General features: G+C 42.3%; 1 protein-coding gene across 6 annotated transcripts in view; it reads left to right on the top strand.

The window, feature by feature from the left end:
- The first annotated feature begins 823 nt into the window (after positions 1–823).
- The window catches only part of nectin1b (nectin cell adhesion molecule 1b), a 262,236-nt gene continuing 238,834 nt past the window's right edge, over positions 824–24,225 (top strand). For 4 of the 6 annotated variants that reach the window (XM_010874184.4, XM_010874210.4, XM_010874193.3 and 1 more), the window contains exon 1: positions 824–1,867. In XM_010874184.4, the coding sequence (XP_010872486.1) occupies positions 1,816–1,867 (52 nt within the window). In that variant the 5' untranslated portion in view covers positions 824–1,815. The remainder of the gene's footprint in view (positions 1,868–24,225) is intronic. The other 2 variants (XM_010874218.4, XM_010874226.5) reach the window with 2 other exon arrangements.

Genomic DNA, 24,225 nt, shown 5'->3' with positions numbered 1-24,225 from the left:
GAAATAAAGGTTTAATAATATCAAAAAATGGGTTTTCATTTTGTCATTATATTGTATTTGTGTAGATTTATGGAAAAAAATATTAATTCAATCAATTACAAAGTATGTCTCTAACACAACATAATTTCATCAGGCAAGGTTGTAAGATATAATGGCCTGTAATAAAACAAATGATAAAACATTCTTTGCATATGAACAGGCTGCCATACGGTGTAAAAACAATTTGTTTCAAAGCAAATTTCCTGCAACTCCATAATCAATATTTGGCCACGATTAAATGCCACGCTAATAAACTAGGAAGAATAACTAACAGATTCCACGGGGGCAAAGAATAGCCTCTGTCAGAGTTTTCTGTTCCCGTTTCGCTTTCGAACAGTAAAGGAGTTAACAATACATTAGATAACACGACTTATGTCCCACAATTCATTATAACCGACATTTGACAACAATGCTACTGGAGTAGCCAAAATACAGGACATCAAATGTATTCTTATCTCATGTCATTAAAAATGACAAAAAAACATATAAAAACACAACTTTGTTGCCTTTGAAAAATACCTATATATAATAGTAAAACCAAATACCCAGTTAGAAAACATTACAAAAAGGCTGAACCCTGTAAGTTTAAAAAAAATAATAAATTCGAATAAATAGTGCAAGTTCTCATAAAACGTAAACGCCAGTACTTTCTAATGTTATAAAAACATACTTCATAAATTAAGACATGTTACACTGAGCTCATTGTATATGTTTGAACATATCCCCTTCGTATCACTCGGAGGGTTCTGAATGTAAACTTTTTTATGGTTTGGCGCTGAAGTACTGCTGCTGTTGCTCCCGGTTTAGTTCTTATGACAGTACAAGCCCCTCCTCGTCTAACGTCACCGATTAGGATCGGAGCTCGGAGCTTGTCGGCAATATTGTTGCCAGATCAGGTTGTGGCTTCTTTGTGAGGAAATCCGCGTAGAGTGATTGCAGACCGTTTTGTATAAAGGCTCTGATTATTTCACGAGACCTGCAATTGATCGAATAAACTACCGGATACAAGTCTGCTCTGTCTACCGGGAGAGAAAAAAATCTGCAAATCCTGATTCCATTGAGGGAACTTTGGCTTGTTTCGTTCGAAAAAGTAAAGAAGACCTTTGCAAAACTGTCCTCTGTTGGATATAAACTACAATCTAAGGTAGCAGATAATTCAGGGGAAAAAACTCTCCGTTCTGGTTTCTGGAAGTTGTCATTGAGGCATCGAACACCTCCTTCCCGCCCCCTCGCCTCTTTTCCGAAATACTGGAGGGGGGTATAGCAGTAGCAGTGGAAACTGCAGCATTGGATGAGACGCGGGATTCAAGGTAGACCGGGGATATCCTGCCGCATTACTTGACTACCAGAAAACAATTTTTGACGATTTCCGTTTCTCGCTTAGTTAACATAACTAACGCATCATCTTGATTGTGCGGTTGTGCGTAAATTGAGCCTTGGATATCGATCAAGCTCACGGGAGATCTAGGCTATAGGCTACTCATCAATCTACTTTACGGACACCAATTCCGAGTTGCGTAGTTCAGAGCAACTAAACGTTGGAATAAATACACTCAGTTAGGAATTGATGCAGTCCACATCGGTTCGAATCCATTCATTAGTTTGAAAGTACTTCCACATCCACGTCGGTTCTCAAGGTAACAGCGATTTCCCAAACAACGGACGGACTGGAATTTGTGTTCGAGTTGCATGCCTGGACAAAATCATCTGGAGTGAACATATCCATCTACTCTGGGGTTAGCAGCTATCACAGACGGTCCGGAGTGTTGAAGTGCCATGGCGATGCTGGCGAGTATTTGGATAGTCCTGCTGTCTGTCACCATACAAGGTAAGCACCTGTATTACATTGAATATGATGATTGAGTGCTATAATTTTGACATCAAATCTATGGATAGTTGTGTTCTTGTTTTGTCAATATAGCAGAATGTTTTTTAATACACATAGTATAATGTTACGTTATTATGCCTTGTTCGTGCATGTATATAACCAAACACTTTTCGGGCCAAAATTTGCAACGCGGATTATGGTTCATTTTCATAATTAAATTCTGATTAATTTTGTTAGGACATAATTCCATGGCATTAAGTGATGTGAAATACCCTTGAAAACAGGTAGATGGCGATCGTGATGTTACAGGCTCCGGCCCATATTAAATGCCATGGTCATGCTTCCATCATGACAACACGCAGTTCTTATTTATTGCAGGTGATCACGCCCCAACACGTCCAAGGTAGTTAGACAGCGTACCAATGTTACCGGAGAGACATATTATTGTTTCGTGTTCAATGACCGTTTGATTGTCAACATCAATCTAAGGATTTTGTAAATAATTTGGGGAGAAATTGGGAGGACATTTTCCACACTTTTTCCCCTATATTTTCTATTCTTCTTTTTTGTTCTGTTTTTATCTGACTATTATTTGGAAATAATCATTGCCTTTTGTTTGACTCGTTACATTGCAATATCAAATTAAGCCAGTTAATCTATTTTCTAAATGTGTTACGGATAGGTTAGTGCAAATCTGATAATGCATAAGACAAATCAACAGTGTTTGTTCATACTTGGGTTTTGACATCATTGAAATGGAACAGGTAACAACCCCTACTTTGTGTTCACATCTGGTCTGAAGGATGACATCATCAACAACCGTCAATCTGCTATTGTGAGCTTCCTGGTGTAAACATGGAAAGGATCCGCCAAAAAACAAATAATTACAGAGTAATTACACCAAACGAACACATGATCATTCTAAGCTAATCTTGGCAAGCAAATTTCCCCACGGTACAATAAAGTATTCATTCATTCCAAATGCGTTGGTGAGTGATTGATCATTAAAAGAAAGCAGCCAAATGATGTCCCTGTATTGAAATAGTATTTTTGTGGAATACAAACCTAGTGTACATAGTGAGATTACGTGTGGCTGATTCACTTTGAATACATAACCAGTAGTTTAACCAGCATTTCCTGAAGACTTTTCATATAGAGTATTTAAATGTGCATGAAGAGACCTGTGAAACAGGAATTTACCAGTACGCAGCATTTCTCTGTAAAGCTGCAGTGTGTTTGTGAAAGCAGTTTGCTGTGTCTATAAACTCCGGATTATAGCAAGATGAACCCTATGTCTACCCCCCCCCCCGGCCTGGCCTTACCACCTGTTTTCAGCGTCTTGCCTTAGAAGTGTTTCTTCCTGTTTCTTTCACAACTCAAATTACGCCCTGTCCCCTATGTAGTACACTCCTTTGGCCAGAGCCCTATAACCCTGTTCCCTATGTAGTACACTCCTCTGGCCAGAGCCCTATAACCCTGTTCCCTATGTAGTACACTCCTCTGGCCAGAGCCCTATAACCCTGTTCCCTATGTAGTACACTCCTTTGGCCAGAGCCCTATAACCCTGTCCCCTATGTAGTACACTCCTCTGGCCAGAGCCCTATAACCCTGTCCCCTATGTAGTACACTCCTCTGGCCAGAGCCCTATAACCCTGTTCCCTATGTAGTACACTCCTCTGGCCAGAGCCCTATAACCCTATAGGCACTTGTCAAAAACAAACAAATTGCTTCCTATTCCATTGCTCTGGTCAAGCAGAATGCGCTACATAGGGAATGAAGTGGCATTTTCCGATGCAATCCATGGCTGATGCACAGTTCTGGTGCATTGATTGGTGGAAACCACTAACTCAAAACAATATCTAATGTCACCCCATTTTGGTTATTTTGGTGGAATAGGTGGTGTTGTATTTGGTAGTATTTGTAGGATGAGTAGGATGGGTAGGATTTGTAATTTTAGAGGTTTTGGTAGGATGGATGATTGCTGTTTTGGTCATTTTGACCAAACTCAGAACTGTATTCCTTTTCAGTACCATGAACACTGCCAGAACATCATACCTATACCCATTATATTATGTTGAGCAGCTGTTTAATCTAAAAGCAAATTCAAACTTTACATTAGATATTTAACAGGACTACTGTAAAAAATTTAATAATAATAATATTATTGAAGTACAGGCTTATACGGTATATTTGACATAGCTCTTAAACATATTTTATATTCTTAGTATTTATTACATTATTTAATTGGCTTATGCTCTTATTATATAGTAATAACACAAAATCACAAAGAAATACCCATGAAAATAATCAGACAGAAATTGATGTACTGTCAGATCCAGTAAGTTGGAATGATCAATTAGTTGGCCTTAATTAACAAGAGTGGTATTACACTCTTTGCAAGTTAAAGATAGGATTATCATATTTATTATTAAAATGTTCTGTTCAACTGCCTGAATTGAATTCACTAGCCTACATGGTCTACAGCAATGGACTTAATCACCGAGCCCCAAGCTAATGTTACGCCAGGCAAACCAGCTACTGGTGCTAGCAAGCTCCATTTTACACAATTTGATGAACAAACTTGGACATTATGAGAGGTATGTTTTTACATAAGATCATCACATTTAATATAAAAAGTTTGATTATGTGGACAGTGAACTTACCTCACTAGCACGGTTAAAAATAATAGAGTAGATTTAAAATTTGAAAGAACTTTGTACGTGCGTGCTCTCGCAGTCATAGACGCCCGTGTTTCACACTGAGCCTTCTGCAATACTACGGGGAATGACCGGAACGCCCTCCAACATACCTGAAACATGATTGGCTCTTAAAGCGAAAGCAAATACAGTTCAGGCTGCAAGTAAAACGAAGCAAAAGACGTGCAGGCGAATCATGTTCTGTTTTTTATTATGTTTTTTCCCATCTGACTTAGAGAGTGCCGGAACGCTGTTCCGGTCCATTCCGCCCCAGTTTAACCGCTGCTTGGTAGTACTGGTAGTATTGGTCGTTTTGGAAGAATTGGTGGGATACGTTGCTTTTGTAGTATTTGCACAGTAGTACTGGTAAAATGGGTAAACTTAATTTTGTTGTACTGTACTTGTACTGTTCAATGAGAATAAAGTTGAATCTAATCTAAGTTTTGATAGTATGGGTATGGTAGTTTTGGTATGATAATTTGTTTGGTAGTATTTGTAGTTTTGGTATTATTGATAGGATGGGTCATTTTGGTATTACTGGTAAGATGGGTAGTTTTGTCATTATTGGTAGGATGTGTAGTTTTGGTATTACTGGTATGATGGGTAGTTTTGGTATTACTGATAGGATGGGTAGTTTTATTGTTATTGGTAGGGTGGGTAGTTTTGGTATTACTGGTAAGATGTGCAGTTTTGGTGTTATTGGTAGGATGGGTAGTTTTGGTATTACTGGTAAGATGTGCAGTTTTGGCGTTATTGGTTGGATGGGTAGTTTTGGTATTACTGATAGGATGGGTAGTTTTATTGTTATTGGTAGGGTGGGTAGTTTTGGTATTACTGGTAAGATGTGCAGTTTTGGTGTTATTGGTAGGATGGGTAGTTTTGGTATTACTGGTAAGATGTGCAGTTTTGGCGTTATTGGTTGGATGGGTAGTTTTGGTATTACTGATAGGATGGGTAGTTTTATTGTTATTGGTAGGGTGGGTATAGCAATTGAAAGACTAAGAAGACACCAGTCAGGTGTTTTTGTGTGTTAATTCAGTAAGATACCATCCTGGCGAAATGGCGTCTACTCCCCAGAAAACACAGACACTGATAGACCAGAACATTCCATCTTTTTGTCTGCTCCTGTGTCTGGGCAGCTAAAGGGCTAGTGCAGAGACCATATCTACATCTATGATATTACAGAGACAATATTTACTTCTAAGACAGTACAGATACCATATCTACATCTAAGTGAGTTTGCTAGAATAGGACAATTATCATTGGTTATAAGAATTTTTTTTTTTTGTTGTGAATTGTATTTATCCGAATAAGTTTTGTATGGGTTGATATATTTTTCCTTCATGCAAATGAAGTCTGATATTTTTAAGTGGAAATGATAAACTTCAGAATCCATTTTAACCTTGAATACACTAGCTTGAATTTCTTGCTGTGCGGGTGAATTCTTGCAACAACAGAATGATCAGATTAAAGATATACGGCTACTGCATGAATCAGCCTATGAAAGATGGTTTCCTGGGAACGTTACAAAACCTTTGGAAAATAACAAGATCAAACTAAATTCACCCAACATGTCTAAACTTTCTTGTGCAAGTCTGAGAGTCAGGAGATAAGGTGAATAACATTACAGTAACATGTTAAGGATGCATGCATACATGTTTGTGGGGGCGTTCCTTTGGTATGGAGCTAATCCTGTCTGTGCATGTGGCTCAAAGCCTAAGACGTGGATCCATTATGCAAAAGGCTTCCAGCAACCAACAGCCAGAGCTCTGTGCTCTCTCTCTCTCTCTCTCTCTCTCTCTCTCTCTGACTGCTGAATAAAACTTTAATGGCCGTACGTTTACATTATGAATTGAAAAGTTCCATTTAGCAACGGATGGAGGGTGATGTTTCCAATGGGGGGGGGGGTGTTCTACTTTGGTGGAACGATGGCAGTGTCTTTTAGGAGGCGTATGCCACATTGTCTTTGGTGGAACGACACCATTGTACCTCAGGGTGGAAAAGGTGTGGATTTCAGGTTGACAACTCATCATAATCTATTTGTTGTATGTGTTCCATCTATTTCTGTACATATTAGATAAAAATCAACATCAGATCTTAAACAAACCTGATCCGGCCTGTGACGGAAGGCCTTCCTGTCCGCATGTACCTCATGAGAAGGTCTGACTGATGCAATGCTGCTTAGTTGATGAAACCAGAGTTACACAATGAACTTGTGATGTCGACTAGGTCACAGTTGGAACTTACTTTGCTTTCTATTTGACAAAGCTTTAGGAGCCTCAGCTGTGTAGGACATGTTAATGAGGAATTTCACATTTGGAATGCCTTCTTTTCCATACATTACTATATGATCCTCACTGAGGTGTTCCCCATAGGGAAGTTCATATATGCATATTAGTCACTACAAAGGCAGGACTCTCAGGAACCCACGTCTTCCATTTTCCGTCCTCACAAGCTGTGTAGGACATGACTAAGGTAAATGCACTCGTTAGATGGTTCCTCATCCTGGGAAAAGTTAGTGTGCCAAGAAATACTATCAACCCTGGTTTATTTTAGACAGCCATTACAAACTTCTGCAGACATTATCCACTGCCAGCTAAAAGTCAATATAGTAATGGGGGCTTGGGAGGGAGCATAGGGATTTTTAATTGCCAAATCACCATTAATTAACATGAAACCAATATGGAGTTGAATAAAACGCATGTCATCTTCATCTCTACAAAATACATTTTTGCCTGATGATCGTTCCTGGTATTTTCACAAACATCTTAATACCATTCTGAAGCACTACAAACCATATGCATTCATCTCTTTGATTACATTTTGTTTACTTGATTTTACATTGTTTAGATCATTTAGATCACTAGATTACTAAAGGCCAACTTGCAAAATGTTATCACATCTGTCATGTCCTGGCATGGCAGTGAGACCCAATGCCCTCTCTCCCTTGTTTGGATCACAAAAGGCCATGATCAGCTACACAGTGAAGTTTGAGGATGGTTGATGTGAACAACACCCACTCAGCTGCTCTTGGCACCATGATGGAACAGAGGGTGGTGCCATTTGTGATTCAAGAATGTTGCCCATGTTGCTCTTCAGCTCTCTTACGCTGCGTAGGCTGGGCTATGGGATTGGATGTATATGTGACTGATGCACCCCTTTGATCAAATGGTCCTTTCTGATGTACATTGAGATGATCCTTTTGGTTGTGGACACGATCAGGATTAAATGGTTCTCCGGGGAGGGGTTCATGCCAGATAGACTGTTTGAAGCTGTTCAGTCAAGGAGAGTGGAAAGATAAAAGGAAATCAGCAAATTGCAGGTTTACTGAAAGGGTCCTTGTCTTTCTAGTTTTATTTAGTCATGAAGCAGAAACTTTGGACTCATTTTATTCTAGGTCTAATTCATAGCTCTGCAATTGCATCATGCAGCTGACAGACACATCCATAGCGACTTACAGTAGTGAGTGCCCTCATCTCTATACCTGTTTTCCTCCAACCCACACACCTGGTCTTGCTGCTTGCTCTAACTTGTGAGCTACGCATGATCACAGAATCGGCTGTTTTGTTGTAACACCTAGATAGGTCTAAGGGGTGTGTCTTACGTCATCACATGTTGTGATTAAGTGACGTGTTCAATGTCATTAGGTTTTCTGAGGCGAAGTGACATTTTGTCAAGTCAGGCAGTTGGTTCAAAGCCACACGTTGGAATTCTTGCGAACAACCCAAATGGCTCCATGATTAATCGCTGCGAGTTCCAGTTGGCGGAAGGACGGCCTCTCCGAAGTGCCTGCAATGCTTTTGTCCCCCTGTAGCCACAGCTTTTTGACATGCAAAGACAAGAATCCAGGGTTTCACCCCAGGGTTAAAGGGCTGTCCTCATAAAGCCTTGCCTTCTTTGAAGCACTAAGTGATCTACAGCATGTTAAGTTGGAACACCGAGTACACTGCAACGCCTAGCCACACACACAAACAACTGGGAATGGTTCCAACACATTCAAATGTACCCCCAGTCAGGCCCCGTTCAGCTATTCTAATGGAGACCATGTGTGTAATATTATTGGAAGGACTGAAGGGAAGGGGGGTCGGAGCTGTTACACAATAGGCCACAAACTTGGAAGTCGTCTTTTGTTGGACTTCATTGTAGGACGAATGAAAGGTTGTGCAGATGTTTCTTTCGACGTGCGATGTGTGCACAGTTTACTTGGCAATATAAAAGACAGCTGCCATCTGCCAGTTGGCTAATCACGCTTTCATCTTAATTAATTGGAATCAATTAGACTAATGCATACATCAAACCAGCGGTGTACGAACCAACATTTTAACTTTCCAGTGTTTTAGTTTCCTTTGTTCTTTTCCCATTCTGGGATGGTTTGTTCTGGCTCCGCTTCCCTGGTAATCTTGTTTGTGATTGAGATTTAGATTATAAAAATAGATGACCGTGATTGGTTTGCCCTGATTTCCAAGATCTTTTTGACTCTGACTGTATATCACAAGAAACAACAAGTTCAGAAAAAGATGAACTGTGAGGAGGAGCTGAACTGATGGTATCTATGTCCTCTTTCCTTTATAGAGGATAAATGATCTACAGAGTTACGCGGAAACTCTATGAATGATCAGGCTTGACAGATATTAAGAATAACTACGAGGAGATGATTAAATTGTTTTTGTAAAAACTTCCTCTAAATAGTGAATGTAGGTCCCCACTGAGCCCACCCCTGAAATTAATGTGTTTTCTTTCTGTGAGGTTTGTAGATACAACAATGCAATCACCCGGATAGTCAAAATTTGACCTCATTCTCACTACTCTACATTGCATGGGGACAGGCAGTGTGTGTGTCACTAGATCTGAATGGGGGTGAAGCTTTCTTTGAGTGATTATTTTGTTTACGCATTTCAACCGTTTGCAGTTTTTAACATTCCACCGTGCTTAAGAGCAATTTGGTTGATTAGGGAGGGTGCCTGTCTGTCCTCTAATTAGAGAAAAGACCATTGGTAAACAACAGCATCTACCCTGCCATTGTCAGGACAAAAACCATGTTGACCCTTGGGCTCTCCAGCCCTGTTCCTGGAGAACTGCCCTCCTGGAGGTTTAGTCCAAAACTGATCGTGTAGCGTTAAACCCCTTCAGATTTGAACTCCAACCCTGTTCCTGGAGAACTGCCCTCTTGGAAGTTTAGTCCAAAACTGATCGTGTAGCGTTAAACCCCTTCAGATTTGAACTCCAACCCTGTTCCTGGAGAACTCCCCTCCTGGAAGTTTAAACTCCAACTCTAGTTGTAACTAACCAGATTGAGTTGATCAACCATCTAATTATTAGAATCATATGTGCTAGATTAGGGTTGGAGCAAACACCAACAGGACGGTACAGTTCTCCAGAAACAGGGTTCCAGAGGAGCTCTGCTCACCTGGTGGTTTAGGACTTAATTGCACACAAATTGAAAAGAAATAACAATCGTTATCTGACATTCTGCCTTTTGTGGAATGAGTCCGACTCCCTTGCCCCAGGGTGACACCTTGACAGAGTTATGAATTCAAACTGTCTTTGTCACCTCATGTTGCCGACCTGTGAGTCATTGGAGTCATTTAAAAAATGGGATGTGATTACATTTGAATACTAGAGAGCTGATTCAACAACCCTATGTGCCCAAGATTTTAAAAATACGAAAGACATTGGAAAGTCATCCTGGAAATGATTTTGCTCTCTGGGTAATAAATCACATAAGTTATGAGAGGTTTTGAAATTAATCAATAGTATTATGTTCTTTTGAACAGTATGTTTCATGTTAGCAAAATATGTTGTGGTCTCCATCAGCCTTTCTCGTACATATGGTGGATTAGGGTTCAGTTTAACTAAATACTCATTTTCAGTTTCTATTTGCCAAATCGCCGTGGATTTTATTCAGGTGTGATCCGATGTGGCTGCTACTACATGGTTTCTCATTAAACCGTTCTTATGTGCTTGGCGTCTTGTCCTGCTGGATGTGTCGCTACCTACAGTTTTTGACACCGGGTTGAATAACCTACTCCACCTTACCATTTCTGTAATTAAAAATGTTGATACAAGTTCTGTGTTCTTGTGTTCTTTTAGGAGGTAATTTCCAAGAACACCTGATAGAACATACTGTCTGATATGGGAGAACACAGAGCTATTACGATCTGTTGCATTTCAAACGTACTGGTGCTTGTTTGGACCAGAAAGCACATTGTTGGCACAGCTGGGAGTGCCCTGCTTCCTTCTTGACTAACAGCTAGCTTTGGGCACTTCGTTTGATAAATAAAATGTTTTTAGTTGAGAAAAAGCTGCAATGAATTCATCGTAAAGTATGCTCCAGTGTACTTTCTTCTTCTCAGAGCTAGGAAGTATTCCACTGAACGTCCGGGCTAAAACTCAAGAAACTGTATATACCCAAATATTGTGCTCTTCTTTTGTCCAGAGCCCTTTGGTCTCTGGGTGCTGATCAAAAGCAGTGCGATTGAGTGGAAATAGGGACCCATTTGGGACGAACATTAGGTAACTGCCTTCGTTTCTCCGTGGCAGGTTAAGGAGATTTCCCCATCTAGCAGGATTAATCATTTGGGAAATTAACTGTGGGCCTGAATGATGGACGAGCTTCAAAGCCTGCTTTACAGAAATACAATTATTTCCAATAGGAGTTTGTCTGGCTGTAGACATGTGATCCTGGTAATAACTTGGCCCCATAAAAACCCTAAGAAACATTTGTGGGTTCTGTCACCCGCTGTTGGTGTGTGGGTGGGTGCGTTGATTGTTCCATCCTTTGTGAGATGATCCAGTGCCGTGGTTCCCTAAAGTTTTTGGTGGCCATGGGCGGAGTTGGTCACAGGCCTCGGTTTAAAATGGGAGTGACAGGGGGCGTGGCAGGGGTGTGACCTCAGCCGCGCTGAATCCATTTTTAGGGAACGATGTTTTAGTACATTCCTGGGTGTCAGACAGGGTTCCAATTATGGGGGGGTTGGGGGTGTTGACCCCCCCTCATTAAGACTTGGGCCCCCAAAAAGAGGTAAAAACAATAGGTGGGGTAAAACATGTGTATATCATTCTTACCTGTAATTGTGAATATTACAATACATTTACCATATTCATGCCGGGAAGAATCTTCTAATATGATTTCAGACACCCCTACCCGAAGTGGACCATACCATTTCTTAACCTTGACGTTAGTTGAGAGTCTCGTCTGCCTGCCTCACTCCCAATGTCTCAGTGGCTTTTTATTTTATTAAAGCCCCCCCCTCTACAACCGGAAAACAGGAACTATAAAGACATGCTCATTCATTCAGTATAAGGTTGGTGATACACAGAAATGTTGATTTATGGCAGAGGATATTACACACAGTAGCCTATTATACTGTCAACATTTCTGTTTATCTTTATATTGAATGAATAAATGTCTTAATTGTTTTGGTTTACCCGTTGTAGTGGGGGGGGGGGGGGGGCTTTTATTAATGACACACAAAAGACACATGAGTGACGCACCTCCAATTCCCTGGAAACGTTGGACAGATTTTGTGCTGGTAAGATGTTGTGATGTTCTCTGCCTTCAATGGTGTCCCTTGGTTAAGCTGGCATGTTTGAAAGCAATTTATTCTGGCTTTAACTGCATGTAAATTTAATGATAGAAAATTGCTAATGTGATTGTGAATTTTGCCATTGGTAATGGTGAGGAAAAAATAGTCTAAGTCAGGAAACAGCTGACACATTTTGATTACTGGGTGGTCTATGACTTTAATGTTAGACAGGCACAGACCTAGATGCTGTTTGGTATCTGCGTACCACTTTGGCATGTGGATAGTGTCTTTGGTTCTGGTATTGTGTGGGTCTTGCTGGCTGTTTTGCTCTAGGATATGTAGTTGGTGACCCTTGACTACAAAGGTTGTTGTGTGGTACATGCCCCATGAGCTGGTGTAATGGATTGGATTTATCATCATTTACAGACTGCAGACGTTACGTTAAACAAGCAAGATACTGTAAGAATTGAATGACTTAAGTTCACTGAAGAACGCGCTTGTGCTGTACTGGGTTCCCCTTACGCCCTGGAGAAAAAGCTGACATTGTATTATTCACACACTGGTTGTAGAGGCATTTACAGTATTTTTAAGATGTTTAAATACAGAAATGTATTTAAACATGGCATGAACATTTCTGTGTAGCATTAGAATATGCATTTTCCCATTTTATATGTATGGAAAATGTAAACAAAAAGTATACATGGTTTGCTAATGAATCAAGGTAATACATTCTCTTGGTAATGTGTCTGACAGTTTCAGGGGGTGTATTATTATCCAAGTGGAAGGACTGTCCACTGACGATTGAGCGTCCATCTGTCTGTCTGTTTCATAATGGGAAATGATAAAAACATGGGATTTGGGCCTGTGTGGTTCCGTGTTCCAAACCTCACCTTCACACTGTGACATAAGACCAATGTAGTGCACTTCAAAGGGAATAGGGCACTATTTGGCTGACAGATGGTGTCAGGGGTCAGGCTGAGGTCATAAGGCTGCCTTGTCACCAACAGGTGTGGTTCTGTGAGAGCGTGGTGAAATGGAGTTGTGTTAAATCTGACACTCCAGGTGTCTGGGAGCTCTGCTGGCCAAGGACTTTTTTTTACCTAGCAAGATGTGTTCAAAAACAACAAGGCAAAACTGTCTGTTGGTCCTTTTGGAGCATGTGTGTGTGTGCTTCTGTGTGTTTGTGTGTATGTGTGTGTGTACTATTGTGTGTGTGTGTGTGTGTGCTTCGGTGTGTGTGTGTGCTCCTGTGTGGTTGTGTGTGTGTGTGCTTGCATTTGTGCGTGCATTTCACCTCAGTCTAAACTAATGTTTTGACATTTGGCGACTTTTCCTTTTATGGGGGGACTGTTCCGTACATAGAGAAATGTAAAAGACCCAGAGTGAATAGTTGAAGGCAGAGTGGATAGTTATAGTTAGAGTGTTAATAGTTAAAGACAGAGTGGATAGTTATAGTTAGAGAGTTAATAGTTAAAGACAGAGTGGATAGTTATAGTTAGAGTGTTAATAGTTAAAGACAGAGTGGATAGTTATAGTCAGAGATTTAATAGTTGAAGGCAGAGTGGATAACTATAGTTAGAGTGTTAATAGTTAAAGACAGAGTGGATAGTTATAGTTAGAGTGTTAATAGTTAAAGACAGAGTGGATAGTTATAGTCAGAGATTTAATAGTTGAAGGCAGAGTGGATAGTTATAGTTAGAGTGTTAATAGTTGAAGACAGAGTGGATAGTTATAGTCAGAGAGTTAATAGTTAAAGACAGAGTGAATAGGTATTGTCAGAGAGTTAAAAGTTAAAGACAGAGTGGATAGTTATAGTCAGAGAGTTAATAGTTAAAGAGCGAGAGAGTTATGTCGTTATGCACTTTTATAGTCGGGTCTCGTGGTGGCTAGAGTGTGAATGCAAATGGACCTGATCCCTATCCCCTCTGTTTATATCCCGCTGAGGTGATGGGTCTCTGGGACATTAGTCCCCTCGAGCCTCCCTTCCGTGGAAGATGCTATTTGCCCTAAAGGAGTTCAGCCGCTAAAGAGGATCCGCTGTGTGTGTGGATGTGTGCACGGTTGTGTGTGTGGATGTGTGCACGGTTGTGCGTGTGGATGCATGTGTGTTGCGGGCCACATTTTGAGAACTCAGCCTGCGCTTTCAATATATTGGTGGCACTTGGGAAAAAAGTGAAATGTCTTTAATGGCTTACTGCATCTTAGTGTTGTGACACAGCGGGACTCTGAGGCTTTTTAGCAAAGTCATAACTGTCTATGGAAGGAGTTGGTATTAACTGTTACTTCTTCATTAAGTATGGCTAGTTATTGTGGGGCAAATGAGCAGAAGTCTTCATTTGCTTAATTGTTGAGCTTTTTAATATTCCTCGTATAATGTCTTCAGCAGTGAATTCTCCAAAATAATTATTCTTGCTTTTAAGTGTAATATAAATGTTAATTTAAATGTTAAGTACTATTTCCTTTTTCTTTTTCCACATTTCCACATTGCATAGTTACAGGGGACACACACTTACACCCACACACACCTCCACCAGTACTGTCCTGACCATTGTATTAGTCACACAAACCAATGGGTTTCGTCACATTGGTCTCAGAGACCCATAAAACGTCACTAAAGCAACGTTTTAAACAATTGTTCACTGGCTTTGATTATTCAGAAAAATGCGTTAGACGATAATTTCGGACGATAGTATTGTGTGGTATTGTTCCCCGAGGGCCTCCATTCCCACTCTGTCCTCTAAAGCCACACCCACTAAGCCCCACCAAGCTGAATCACAATGGATCGCACGTTTATCTGCAAACTGCAGCTGCAATTTTCTGCTTCCAAACCCTTGAAATCCTGTTCTGTTTCAGCCCACAAAGCGCCAAATCAGTGAAGTATGGACAGAGGAAATCAATGAGAGAAGGAATCCAATCTTTTCCCTCCACTGTTCTGATTCCGTATTCATCTGACTCACTGATTCTTGTCTTGGTTTAGAGATTAAATGGTTAAGCTCCTCCCTTTCGCTTCTCTGCTCCTTGGGAGCAGGCTGACGTCCTGTCCTGACCAGTATTCCTGTTCCTTTTCTCTCCTGCCTGCTGTTGGACTGTCTCAGTAGACAAGGACAATATACTTGTTGGTGTCCTAATTTCAACCAAGTATTCTTGGTGTGCTTAGCACACTTTACTATGAAGCACACATTTATCAACCAGCCACTTTACTAACCATCCACCTTATCAAGCAGCACCCTACTAACCACCCAACCAAGCATTCAAACACCCAACCAGCTACCCAACCAAGCAACCACCCAACCAAGCAACCAACCAACCAAGAATTCAATCACCCAACCAGCCACCCAACCATGCAACCACCTAACCAACCACCCAACCAAGCATTTAAACACCCAACCAAGCATTCAAACACCCAACCAGCCACCCAACAAACATTCAAACACCCAACCAGCCACCCAACAAACATTCAAACACCCAACCAGCCACCCAACAAACATTCAAACACCCAACCAGTTACCCAACCAAGTAACCGTTGCTGTCCCTGTCCTTGTCCATCTGGTCATACTTCTGACCAGAATTTTAAATAGACTCTGGATTTAGCCCAGATAAATGTATTAATTATTCCAATTGGACTCATAATATCTCACCCGTCACAGCCAGAAGAGGACTGGTCACCACTCTGAGCCTGGGTCCTCTCTAGGTTTCTTCCTAAAATTCGGCCCTCTTAGGGAGTTTTTCCTAGCCACTGAAATTCAACACTACTGTTGTTTGCTCCTTGGGGTTTAAGGCCGGGTGTCTCTGTAAAAGCACTTTGTGACAACTGCTGTTGTAAAAAGGGCTTTATAAATAAATTAGATTGATTGATTGAACCACCTAACCAACCATCCAACCAAGCAACCAACCATCTAATCCCCCAACCAACCATTCAAACACCCAACCAGCCACCCAACCAAGCAACCACCCAACCACGTAACCACCAAACCAACAAACCAACCAACCAGATCTTCCATCCATCCATCCAACCATCCAACCAACTGATCAACCAACCAGCCTAACAACCAGTCGCCGTATTAACCAGGTTGATTCTAGATGCATAATGGAATTTCATCGGCTGCTGTACACTGACCTGGGCTATCAGATCTGCTTCAAATCAAAGGGATTGAAGGGCTTACTGACTGACTACTGGCCACTTCCAAACACCCTGCAGAGCTGAGGGCAGGGGGAGTGTGTTCCATCCAATTCACTGGTCGAAAACTACAGCAGGATGAGAGTTGAAATAATCTGTCAGGATTAACGTTAAACCTGAAATATGGTGGCCACAGCACTGAGAGGGCCTTGCTAGCTGCTTCACAGTTGATATGCTGCCTGCTCTTGCTCTGTATTTACACGGATGAGAAGATGTGGAGTGCATGGTTTTATTTCCTGTATCCCCACGTTCCATCTTTCTGCACCCTGTAGTTTCCTCTCTCCCCTCTCCCTTCTCACTCTCCTCTCCCCCCTCTCCCTCCTCTCTCTCCTCTCCCTCCTCCATCTCCTCTCTCCCCTCTCCCTCCTCTCTCCCCCGTCTCTCTCCTCTACCTCCCCCCTCACCCCATCCATCCTGCTGTCACCCCGTGATGCTGATTGGTTAGCTGCAGTATACAAAAGAGTGTTTGTTACATCAAATGTTTCCTCTTTTAATGAGTGATGGTGTTTCAGCTCATTTAATATTCTGCCCTGATATCTCACCAGGAGGGGGTTGACTGGCTTCAAAGCAACATCTTGTAAAAGAGGAGAGGAGAGAAGAGGAGAGAAAGGGCTAGCTGCTTAGAAAGAAAGAAAACACGGGTTTATTTATTCTCCTTGACAGAGAGAAAGAGAGTGAAAGAGAGAACTTAGCTCCTCGACTCTCACGAAGATCTGTTCTGTCTGGTTGCTCAAAGCAAAGTTACACATTGACCAAGCCTTGTAAAGACAGACAGACAGGTAGAGAGAGAGGTAGCCTGGAAGGCAGAATGACACAGATAAACAGGTCAATAGAGAGACAGGTAGACAGGAAGGCAGAATGACACAGACAAACAGGTTGATAGAGAGACAGGTCGACAGGAAGGCAGAATGACTCAGACAGAGAGGCAGATAGACAGACAGACAGACAAGCAGATATAGAGACAGACAGACAGATAGAGAGACAGGTAGACAGGTGGTCTGACAGACTTTTTCAGACTCTCTACCAGAGGCTCTCAGTGCCTTTCTATCTCCATATTGAACAACCAAGAAGACACTTACTTTGTGAACTGAGTGCCATGTGATTCCCACGTAGATCTCAATGGCCAGATGTCAGCAACACACCAAAAGGCCGGTAGTTAACTGGGAGTTCCACATTCATGGCGATGTGCGCGACCACTAAGCTGAGATGGATGGATTGCCTCTGTGGACTCGAGAGCAGATAGACAAATAGATAAATAGACAGCCCTTCAGCCAGAGATGAGAAGATAAACAGTGAGATGGCCTACAGCTTGACATTGATCTCTGGATGTTCCCAGTTGGGGCTAATGCCAAAGTAACTAATGTAGTCTGATATCGACCCAACAGTTTCAGGCCTGGCTGACTTTAAAGCTGCCCACCAACTCACCATTCCCAGCCTGACAGAGTTAGCCAAAGAAGACGCCCCCACCTGTAGGCTCCTTAGCTTCACTTCCAGTGGCAATGGATGTGCGTGTATGTGTGTGTGTGTGAAGTCAAGGCCCAGTGAAGTCAAGGCCCCTTGCTAAACTACATAAATGGTCATCAAAGACACACTGTGCTTCTAACTACTGTGATCAATGCAAGCACCGATTGGCACTCTATTCTGTGAATGTGTGTGTGTGTGTGTGTGTGTGTCAGTGTGTCTTTTATGCGTGCGTGTGTGTCTCTGTGTTAGTCAGCAGAATAGTAGTGTTTTGCTGTTCTTCATTCTTTGAAGCGGTGATGTTGCAACTTGAGACTTGGCAAAAATAAAACTTTCCATTCAAATTGAACTTGACTTGGCCTGTGTAACTTTTTAATTCACATAGACTTGGCTTGTATAATGTGACCTAACTTGGACTTGGCCTATATGACTTTTTACTTAAACTTGGCCTGCATGACTTTTGACTTAACTTGGACTTGGCCTGCATGACTTTTGATGTAACTTGGACTTGGCCTGGATGACTTTTGACTTAACTTGGACTTGGCCTGGATGACTTTTGACTGAACTTGGACTTGGCCTTCATTGCTTTTGATATAATTTTCTCTTGGCCTGTATGATTTTTAACTTAGCTTGGACTTGGCCTGCATGACATTACTTCACCTGGACTCTGCCTGAGGTTTTATGACTTTTGACTTAACTCCGACTGAGACTTTAAGACTTTTGACTTAACTCCGACTGAGGATTTATGACTTCTGACTTAACTCCGACTGAGGCTTTATGACTTTTGACTGACTTTTGACTGAACTCTACGACACTACGAGTCCGGGAGACTAATTTAGATTTCCTTCCACTCTCATTTTCCTGCAGCACCTTGTTAAGGAGATATACAATCCTTTTAGCTTAATCTGTCTGCTGAGTTATGGAATACAGTTGGATATGAAGAACATGTAGGTTTTAGAAACTACTAGATAATGATTACATTTCCCCATATGACATTTACAAAATGCATCCACAATTCATTTTTTCCTGCGCTTTGTAAAATGGCCCCCTTGTATGCCCTCGTCTGTTATTCTGTGTGTTTGATGATGTTATTGGACTTTGACAGAAATAAGGCCTGGTAAATGGATGGCATGATTATTTGCATCATTCCATCGGCCATTTGTTAAGCAAATCCTACAGTAACTGTGTATGTAAATGTCTTATTTCTCCAAATATCTGCGTTGTCTAGCTTGTATTCCTCCCATACCTCACTTGTTTTCTTCCATTCTTGTTTTGCTTCTATTTTGTACTAAGCACATGCATTTGTGTTGTTTTGCTATTTTCAAAAGAATAGCCCGAAACCTGCAAAAACAACTGAGGAAACAGATTCTTTGGGGGAAGATAAAGATGTTTTAGGGGTCTACATGCATTTCCAGTGGGTGTGAAAACAACTGTAATTGGCATTTCTTGGTGTCACTCAAATTTCTGTTTTCAACACCAATTTGTCAACAGGTCAAAAATATGTTTTGTCTGTCATTGTGGCATCAGCTGGTTTGGTCCCAACCTTTTTGCATTCAGATTCCAAGACTTTGTTGTCAAGGAAGAAAAGGCTTTAGTACGTAAAATGTCCAAAATCCCCAATGCAGTAGAAACAGCTAAAGACTTTGGCAGACCTTTGAAGTTGTGTAAAAATGTAACAATCGAAGTGAGAACAGAAAAGTTAGGAAACTCTGGTTATGACTTTAAACTTCACTGACTTCATCCCATTTCTACAAAGAGGCAAGCTAGATCTACTCACTGTAGCTTTATATTCCAACTAAGGCTTGATGTACTCCACCACCAAATACTCTAGATACACCTGGTGCTAACTCTAACTCTTTGACTGTAAGTTTGTCTTTACGCTTGTCTAAAGTTTTTAATTGCATGGATGTTCAGTCCTCAAGCCCAAAGTTCTGACATTTTGATGGGTACATTTCTCCAGCCGTCCCCCAGGGAGGGTTGCTGCTTTGTTGTTATTTAAACTCTGTACTGTCACTTTAAGGGGTTGCTTCATTCAGATGCTCTATGTGTAGTTATGGGATTATTTCATTCAGTATGACACAGTGGTCATACTGTGTCATCTCACGTTGGCCTCGACCCCCGCCCCAGTTTGCTAAAACAACATCGGAGCAAGGGGATTGTATCTCAGAAACCTGGACCCAAGCCTGACTTTATTAAACACAGACTGTACATGCCTTTCACAGTTACTATCCCTGTGGGGGGGGACTAAAGAAACTCTAAACTAATGAGCACATCTGAAAGCGGTTCATTGGGATGTGCTGCGGTGCTAATGCCGAACACTAGGACTGTGTCCACAAATGGCGTCACATTCTCTGTGTAGCACATTTCTCCTGGCATTGGTCTAGAGGAGGCCTTACTAAAGGTGAGAGGAGGTGGAGCGGAGATGGAGAGGACTGGGGAGTGGAAGAAGGGGAGCGGTGTGTGGGGGGGTAGGAAGAGGTAAGGGAAGAGAGGATGGATGGGGTGAGGGGAAGAGAGGAGAGGATGGGGTGAGGGGAGGAGAGGATAAATTGTGGTGTGTCTTTCAGAAAGAACTTTGGGTCATGCATGTTCCTCAGGCTTGATGTCGTATCCCAAATGGCTTCCTATTCTCCGTAGTGTGCTACGTTTGACCAAAGCCCTATGGAGGCCCTGACAGAACGGGCTCTTACAGCAGGCCATTTGGGATGCAGAATCGTTCTTTTTTTATTTTTCTGGCATCTTTGTCAGCACTGTTAGAGCTGGATTCTGGATGGGTCAGAAAGAACACTTCATTAAAAAATTTGAAATATGATCCACACACACACAAGCTTTTGTGCACACGCATACACACACTCGCGCACACACACACACACACACACACACATTCGCACACACACGTTGCTGGTACAGACCCATTAAGCTGCCAAGTTGTAGAGTTGTAAAATGACTTAAAGGATTGTACTTCCTCTCCTAATTCATGGAAAAAAAATGATTTACAAGGACAAAAAGGGCCTAGACGTTAAAAAGGAAGCTAGATTTATATGTGTTTTGCTCTGCAGGGGATGGAGTGAAGACAGTAAAGAGAGAGTGAAGGAGCGAAGAGATAGCATGAAGACAGGAAGAAGAGAGGAGAGACGATAGCTATTGTGTGAGGAGAGAGATGTTTGAACAAAGATAGAGGGACAATAGAGGGGTAGAGGAGAGAGATAGAGGGACAATAGAGGGGTAGAGGAGAGAGATAGAGGGACAATAGAGGGGTAGAGGAGAGAGATGTTTGAACAAAGATAGAGGGACAATAGAGGGGTAGAGGAGAGAGATGTTTGAACAAATACAGAGGGACAATAGAGCGGTAGAGGAGAGAGATGTTTGAACAAATACAGAGGGACAATAGAGGGGTAGAGGAGAGAGATGTTTGAACAAATACAGAGGGACAATAGAGGGGTAGAGGAGAGAGATAGAGGGACAATAGAGGGGTGGAGGAGAGAGATAGATGGAGTGATAGAGGTGAAGGAGAAAGTATCATTAGAAATAGAGGGGTGGGCAGAGAGAGAACCAACGTTCTTTGAAGGGGTGTGTGTGTGTGTGTGTTTGTCTGGGTGTGTGTTTTTGTCTGTGTGGATGTGTGGGTGTGTGTGTGTGTTCTGGTCTGTATTTCAGTGTGTTTTTGTGAGTTCCAGTGGTAACCCCAGTTCACCTGGAACCCGTGGGTCTGGTCACTGGGCTGTATTCCTGTATTTTTGTGGTGTGCCAAGGGACAGCAGCCTGCTTGCCTGAGCTGCTGGAAAAGCGCTGTGCAAATAAAATGTAATTCATTTTATTCCAGCTAGATTGGTGCTTGTGTGGGAGGGCATCTCAGAACCTCTAAACCTCTCTCTCACACACACACACACAGACAGACACACACACACACACACACGCACACAGACACACACACACACATAAGCCTTCTGTTGGCCGTTCATTTAAACTGCCTACACAATGCAAATGGTTTTGTGTGTTGTTTTTGCCAGATTGTCTAAAATGTTATCAAACAGAACTGAAAATTAATTTACAGTTTTTTAATGCCTGGATAATAACGCAATTTAATTAATGTGCATATCTTTATGTTGGTTTTCCTGGAAAGCTCCTATGGCTCCTGCTGATATGAGTGGAACAGCTGGAGAAGCTCCAAAAGCTCCAGAATGGGTTTGAGAAACTCCTCCTCGTCATCATCTTCGTAGTCAAATACTCTCTTTTCGTCATTTCATCCTTGTCCAGTCGATACGAAACACATCAGGAAAGTACTACTGTGGATAGCACTGCACCACTTAGCACCATAGCACAGTTAGGCCTGGGTTAAATGCAGGGCCCTGTATAGGGAATAGGATGCCATTCAGGAAACATCAGGCTGGAAATAGTGTGAGGATGATCGGATGAAACCGATTGGCTTTAGCTCCACATGGTTACAGATGGGGGCGTTGCTCTGTATCCCTGCTATCTGTCAATTATGACTGACTGAAGCACACACTCACATACACACACACACCATCACACACACGCACACACACGAGATAATGCAATCCTCATGCTGCCTGAGCCGATGGGAGACAGCTAGCCTGTGCTTAAATGTGGATGTAATACTGGTAGCAGTAGAAGGACTCTGGAGGCCGAGGGTCTGTGCGACTGTGTGTGGTGTGTGTTAGTGTTAATGTGTAAGAGTGTTGGCGTGTGTTGTTTTTGTGTGTGTCTGTGTTGTGTACGCTCTGATCCTGTCTGGCGTTCTAACAGGGTTTAAAGGGTTAATCCTGTAGAGAAGGTTCTGGGCTTGGCTGACGTTTTAAAGGGTTAGTCCTGTAGAGAAGGTTCAGAAGGCTTGGTTAGTCCGTTTGGATGAACTCAGGTTCAGAGGGCATGCGTTGTGCCGCTGGAGGTCCTGGGGTCAGACACCGCCGGATCAACGTCTTCACTGCAGTGTGAAGGTGTGGGTGTGTGTGTGTGGCTGACTGGGTGTAACAGGCTGGGTGTGTTTGTGTGCGACTGATGCTGTGTGCGAGTGTGTGTCCCTTCTGCCCCCCCCCCCCCCCCGTGCGCTTTCCCCTATTCCTGACCCACTTTCTCTGCCCGCTCACCCCGCCTTCCCTGCAGCTCAACGGTCCCTCTCTTTAATTGCTGCGCGGCACACTGAGGCCATCTGTTCAGCCCGCCCGCCGTCGCCATGGCGATGCACCAGGCTTTTTGGATTTGCCCTAGGATCCGCGATCAGGGCAGGACGGTGTTGACCGACGAGGAGATATGGGTCAATGTTTAGGGGAGGGAGGACTGACCAGCTGACCGTCTTAGACTGACTGACTGGCGGGCTGTCTGACTGATACTCACTGATTAAAACATCTCTATGGAAGGTACTGCTCTGGTTTTCAGCAGAGTCTGTGGACTGTGGCTGGTCACTGTTCATTCATAGGCTGGAGGTGGTTAGAGAAGGGCCGGGCAATGTGACGAACATCCAATCCTATGAAGAGTTCAGAAGTTATTTTCGGAAGGAACATCCCGGGGTGATACGAAACGAATGCGATGAATTCAGTCCATGTTCACGGCGACTAAACGTTTTCAGCCTACACAGTAGCGTTTAGACGTAAAGACCCAGACACAGCTTAACCCACTGGTTGAATGCAGAGGAATGTAATTCATGCAGCCCCTTTAACACGCAGAGCTTAACCTTTTGTTTACCTCATTGCCTGTCTGTTGGTTAAAAGTGGGTCGGTGAACATCTGAAACACTCGCAGTTTTATCCTTTCAAAACGTTTCAATAAAGCTAATAAAAACACACTGGTTAAATGTAGACTGATCACTTGTTACAACAATTATGTTAATTGCTATTTGAAAGCTTCACTTTTACGTAGCCTATTTCATTTTCATATAAAACATGGATGGGTTGAAATGATTTCTCATGCTGTGATCCGCTCAAGTGAGTGTTATTATGACTTCATCTGCGCAGTTCTGATTGGTTATTACTCCTGTTGAATACCACGCGGGAAGAGTCACGCCTCCATCAGCTCAGTTTGGTCTTGATGTAAACTTGTGTGTTGACATCATAAGCCAGCGTCCTATCAACCCAATGCCTGCAGGGCAGGTTCATCCGAAGGTAGAGTGTTTAGTTGTAAGTGTTTTTATCGTGTAATTGAACTTTTCTAAGTGTCAATGAGGTGATGTACCCCATCTCCCATACCTGTGAAGATGGTGTACACAGTCCACAGAGAGGGAGTATTTAAAGTCTGCTTTTTGTCTAACGGCAAGTGTCCGTAAGTCGGAAAAGTGTGTTGCTGAGGAAGGGTCCCTGGCATTGCTGTAGCAGGAGTTTTGCACCTGACTTCTAGAACTGCACTGTAAGGGGAAAACTATTTCCAGTAGCGTGGATCCAGGCTATAAATCAGGTCTGTTATGCGGACACAGGGCCTGGAGGAGCTAGCGGACTTGATTAGGAAATGGTGGTGGAAGGCCTCTTAGCATGCTGAGAAAGTGGGT

The sequence above is a fragment of the Esox lucius genome, chromosome 1 (assembly GCF_011004845.1).
Source record: "Esox lucius isolate fEsoLuc1 chromosome 1, fEsoLuc1.pri, whole genome shotgun sequence".
Taxonomy (NCBI): domain Eukaryota; kingdom Metazoa; phylum Chordata; class Actinopteri; order Esociformes; family Esocidae; genus Esox; species Esox lucius.
Note: the sequence above shows the minus strand (reverse complement) of the source record. Positions and strands in the feature narration are given on the sequence as shown.